General features: G+C 43.7%; 1 protein-coding gene across 1 annotated transcript in view; it reads right to left on the reverse strand.

Moving 5' to 3' along the window:
* Positions 1 to 5466, reverse strand: part of FMN2 (formin 2) — a 332811-nt gene that overhangs the window by 293040 nt on the left and 34305 nt on the right. The window contains 1 exon segment of the mRNA XM_023519245.1: positions 802 to 968. Coding sequence (XP_023375013.1) covers positions 802 to 968 — 167 coding nt within the window.

Below are 5466 nucleotides of genomic sequence, written 5' to 3' on the forward strand. Positions count from 1 at the left end.
TGCCATGGTGTCACAGCTCACAGCAACCTCAAACTCTTCGGCTTAAGTGATTCTCTTGCCTCAGCTTCCTAAGTACCTGGGACTACAGGCACCCACCACGATGCCTGGCTATTTTGTTGTTGTTGTTGTTGCAGTTGTTTAGCTGGCCTGGGCTGGGTTTGAACCCACCACCCTCAGTATATGTGGCTGGCACCATAACCACTGTGCTACGGCACCAAGCCAGTATATAGGTTTTAGATGCCTGCTTAGCAAAACCGAGGTCACACATGTACCACATACCTGAGAATGATTAGCAATTTCTCTGGCTTGAGAATGATAATCCAGTAGTGCTGATATTCATGATGAGACATGAATGTGCCTTTTGACTTACTGTTGTACAACATTAACTCTCTTGATGGGGGCAGGGGGGAAGCAGATGATGCTGCTTCACATCAACATACAGCACACACGAGTTAGGAATGCGCTGAAGTAGCCTCCGAGGGCCCCTGGAAACCTGGGGCTGCATGGAGCCACTTCTGAAGGAAAGTCATAAATATGGACTTAGAGCCACTTTAAAGTCACCAGTGATTAAAGCAGGCTAGATTGTCTAGCCTATTAAGAAACTTGGTTTGGCAACTATACTTAACACTCTAGTCCAAAAAAAAAAAAAAGTATAGAAACAGACACTGAGCTACTGAGTGGCTGGGAGGAGGACGGCTCCCATCCATGTCACTTGGAAATCACAGTGATTGCCAGATGTACATCACAGTGGCTGTGTCAGAGAAATCTGCCTCACAGACAGAAGTGAACGCCCCTACTTACATCAAACGGAGCTGAACTGGTCTGGGCATTCTGATTACACGGTTCCCTGAAGCAGTCACTGAAAGGGAGAAGGAGGCCCATGGCGATGATCCGGGAGCAAAACTTCTCTGCTTCTTCTGGGGGCCCGTTCTCCTGCTGGCTGAACAGCTTCTCCAACAGAGTTCGCCCTACGGAGGAAACACAGTCATTAGAGGGAGCGCTGGCAGGTCCCCTGGCTCTGGGCCCTCCCTGAGGAGGGAGGCCTGGTAAACACTGCCAGGGAGCAACTCCGTTTCCATGGCGACTGACTGCAACAGCAAGCTGGAAACCATGCAGAAGTCCCTGCAGCCTGTGACCAGAGATGTCACAGAGGGGAGGGCAGACCTGGTTTGCTCTCTTGTCCCCCAAAAGCCCCCAGCCTCAAAAGAAAATGGCCACATTAGGGGCTATACAGCTTCCAACAAAGAAGCCCCCAACTGTTTTAGATAGTCTGGGTGGGAGGGAGGTATTTGTTTGTTTGTTTGTTTGTGTTTTTCAAGATGGGAGGTCTTGCCATGTTGCCCAAGCTGGCCTTGAATTCCTGGGTACAAGCGATCCTCTTGTTTCAGCCTCAGGAGCAGCTGGAACTACTGGCATTTGCCACGGTACCCAGCTCCCTTTTGGATTTAATTGGTAAAACCACTATTTTGGTTAAATACAGGGTTTCTGGATTTAACTGGGGTTCCAAAAGGTTAAACCATTATGGATTTAATTGCAGATGATTCTCTAAGGAAGCAGTTAGTAACCCACCATGCAACCATTCTGGCTCCGAAATGTCAGGGACTGACATTACAATCTCAGGCCTGACACTTGAGAGGGGACAGAGAATGAGGAGTTGGGGTGACTGGCAAAGGCACCAACCCGTGAGAGGGGAAGAGAGCTGTCCAGCAAAAACAGTCGCCTGAAAAGAAAAGTGATAGAAAAATTCAAATTTTTCCCATATGCTCTTTGGAAATATAACTCTAGGTCCAAATATAAGTTTGTAATTATTTTCCTAAAAGAGAGACACAGTGAGAAGACACTGCCTGAGGACCCTAGGGGACCTGGGTCCACCTAGACCAAGGGTTATCAATCTTCGCTGTACCTAAGGATCGCTGAGGGAGAACAGAATTGCTGGCAGCCGGGCCCGAGCATCAGTATTTTACTGGTCACCAGCTGGATCTGTTGTTAGCCATGGGTTCCATCCCTAATCCAGTTCTGACACCACTATATCTCTAACCTTCAGAAATTTATGGAGTTTGTTTCCATGTTCATAAACTAAGGCAGAAGAAACAGAAAATCTCTAGGGCTCCTTCTGGGCCCACAGGTGTTCTCGGTTTTTGTCCTGTCAGTACACCTCCATCTAATTAGATTCTAGATTCTAATCTAAAATTTAGATTAACAACACTCATCCAGAAGAGCCTTTAGTGATCTCCTTCCACACCCTTGGAATCCTTCATAGCTGCTTTGTATATTTACTTAATTAATTAATTACTTGTGCAATAATTTTCTTACTGTCTCCTTCCCTCCCTAAAACATAACCTGACTGATGGCCGCCATCTGTTTTGCAAACCTGACTACTGGCTCATGTAAACCCCACACATGATTTTAGGGTTTCTGCATGAATGCAATGGTTCTATGATAGATTCATTCTCATCATGGTCAGAACTAGAAATGAAATATCAGTCTTATGCTATGCAACTTTTTCTGCAAAAGGCCACATCGTAAGTATTTTAGGCTTTGTGGGCCACATAAGGTCTCCCTTGCATATTTTTTACTGGTTTGGTTTGTTTTCGAATAACTCTGAAAATGTATAAACCTTTCTTAGCTTAGGGCTGTGCTAAACCAGGCCAGGTCTATATTTCAGTTACAACCATTAAATTTCAAATGTATGAATGCTCACTTCTATCAGGACACGAGTCATACAATGTTTATGCCTTTTTCTATTTCTGTCTGTAAAACAAAACTCATCTAAAAACTCGTCTTTCATATCTGGAGTGACAAAGTGGGACAAAAAAAGCCTCTCTATTTTCACCAATCTTTCAAATCATTACAGGTATTCTTTGGTCTCCTGGGAATTGTGGGGAGGATAAGGATTTTTCTAGTATAGAAATTCAGTTTGCTGGCATCTAACTGGAACTAAATATCTAGGAAACAAATAAGCATCCCTCAGTCCCCAAATGAATATTATCATGATAGTATATCCATTGTATTCATCTTGTGGAATGACTTGAAATAGTCCTAAAACTAATTAGTTCCTTCCCAGCACTCAGATACCATGTGGAACTGAAACTAAGGGAAACAAGATCTTGCTTGTGTGTGAGTGTGACAGGGTAAACATGTAAGTGCAAGTCAAGCCAAAATGCACCAGAGGGGGCTTCAGAACAGCGTGGAGGAGATGATCTGCCAGAATCCAGTTCTATGATGAGCAAATACCCTGATTTCCTTCATCCAGCTTTTCTCTACCAAACACATGTTGAACTAGGTACTTCTGGGGGGCAGGCGGTCATCCTACGCATTTTAGCTGCATCGCTAGCCACTACCACTAGAGGCCAGTAGCACAAGCACCCACCTGGGGGTGTAACAGATGAAAATGTTTCCAGACATCGCCAAATGTCCCCTGGGGGGTCGAAATAACCCCAGGCTATCGAGAACCCCTGCCCTAAACACTTTCTTTTTATGTTAAATTTTTTTATTTCTGAAATAAAACAATCAAATCAATATTTATGTACAATAATATTATATCCAGTAGCCAAATTTTCTGACAGATTCAGTAGATTGGATCAATCTGACAATAGATTATTTTGGATTTTCTACAATCGTAGAAAATCACACCATATAGAAACAATGAGCTTTTTACTTCTTCCTCTCTTTTCTTTTTTTCATTATTATTAAATCATAGCTGTGTACATTAATGCAGTCATGGGGTACAATGTGCTGGTTTTATATATAATTTGAAATATTTTCATCAAACTGGTTAACATAGCCTTTGCAGCATTTTCTTAGTTATTGTGTTAAGACATTTATATTCTGCACTTAGTAAATTTCACATGTACCCTTCTAAGACGCATGGTAGGTGTGGTCCCACCAATTACCCTCCCTCCACCCATCTTCTCCCCTCCTCTCCCCTCTCTCTCCTCTATCCCCTTCTTCTTGGGCTATAATTGGGTTATAGCTTTCATAAGAACACTGTAATTGGTTTCATAGTAAGACTGAGTACATTGGATACTTTTTATTCCATTCTTGAGATTCCTTGCTAAGAAGAATATGTTCCAGCTCCATCCATGTAAACATGAAAGAGGTAAAGTCTCTGTCTTTTTTAAGGATGCATAATATTCCATGGTGTACATACACAAACTCTTTCTAAAGGGAACGTCACTTCCTTGTATTGACAGTAGCCTGACTGCCCCTAGAGGAAAGCATCATCCTGCAATCCTCTTAGGAAGACGCACTTCATGTCAAATTCCACATGCATGATGGACAGGAAGGGGGAGCCTCCTTGATTCTCACAAATGTTTCCAGGTGATTTATTCTCTTGCAAAGCCATCAGCTCCTTTGAAACTCTTGCCACTGGGTAGACCCTTATCTATCCCCCACCTTTCTGCCACCTACTAGCCTCTAGTCATTCTTTTACCCTACCACTCATTAGATACTGGGGGTTCCAAAAAAAAGTAGACAACCTTAAGAGATGTTATCTATGTCTTACTTTTCAAAGTTGAATTTAATTACAGTAGCAATATGTAGTATGATGTTCACTCAAAAGATAGTGTCAATCAGATGACTGCTAGCATCACCAAGCAACAGGCAGGACAGCCAAAGAAAATGGCAGCAACATGGTTGTCACTCTAGCACTGCAAGACCATTTTGAAGTGTATTTGAAATCTGAGAACATTATGGAAAATTACAATGGCAATGGGGAAGTGAGTGTGCAACAGAACCTCCAACATTACTAACAACTACACACAGTCGTGGTGACTGTGAGACGTGTGGGGCCATGCACGATGTGAGCAAGGGAATCCAGGACACCTCCCGCAGCAACAAGTCCTGCTGCTTCTGCGGTGGTGTTAGGCAGTCTACACACTCATCACAGAGGGCTACCAAACAGTGTGTGCACGAGACAGCAGTCAGCAGAACAAACACATAGCACATTTTTAAAACACAAAATGGAAAGTTTTCATCCCAAGATTATAACAAGGACCAAGACATGAGAGCTGACCTCAGTGAGAATTTGCTAGGACAGTGCATAAGATGAAGAGGTGTAGTTGAGTTTCCCCCACATTCTCCTGATTTAACAGTGCAAGACTTCTACCTAGGTACCTTAAAGGATGTGGTGTACCATAGACAACTGGCTGCACTAGTGGGACTTCCAGAAGAAACTGAAACAGCATGTGTAGCAATATAAGGGGACACTTTCAGCCAGGCGTGGTAGCCCACACCTGTAATTCCAGCACTCTGGGAGGCCCAGCCAAGTGGAATGCTTGACCTTAGAAGTTTCAGACCAGCCTGAGCAAGAGCAAGACCCCATCTCTACTGAAAATAGAAAAAAAACTAGCCAGGTGTTGTGGCACATGGCTGTAGTCCCAACTATTGGGGAGGCTGAGGCAAGAGGATCACTGGAGCCCAAGAGATTGAGGTTGCTGTGAGCTATGATGCCAGAGCACTCTACCA

Source organism: Otolemur garnettii, unplaced genomic scaffold (genome assembly GCF_000181295.1).
Source record: "Otolemur garnettii isolate 467f Iridium unplaced genomic scaffold, OtoGar3 scaffold00165, whole genome shotgun sequence".
Lineage (NCBI taxonomy): Eukaryota > Metazoa > Chordata > Mammalia > Primates > Galagidae > Otolemur > Otolemur garnettii.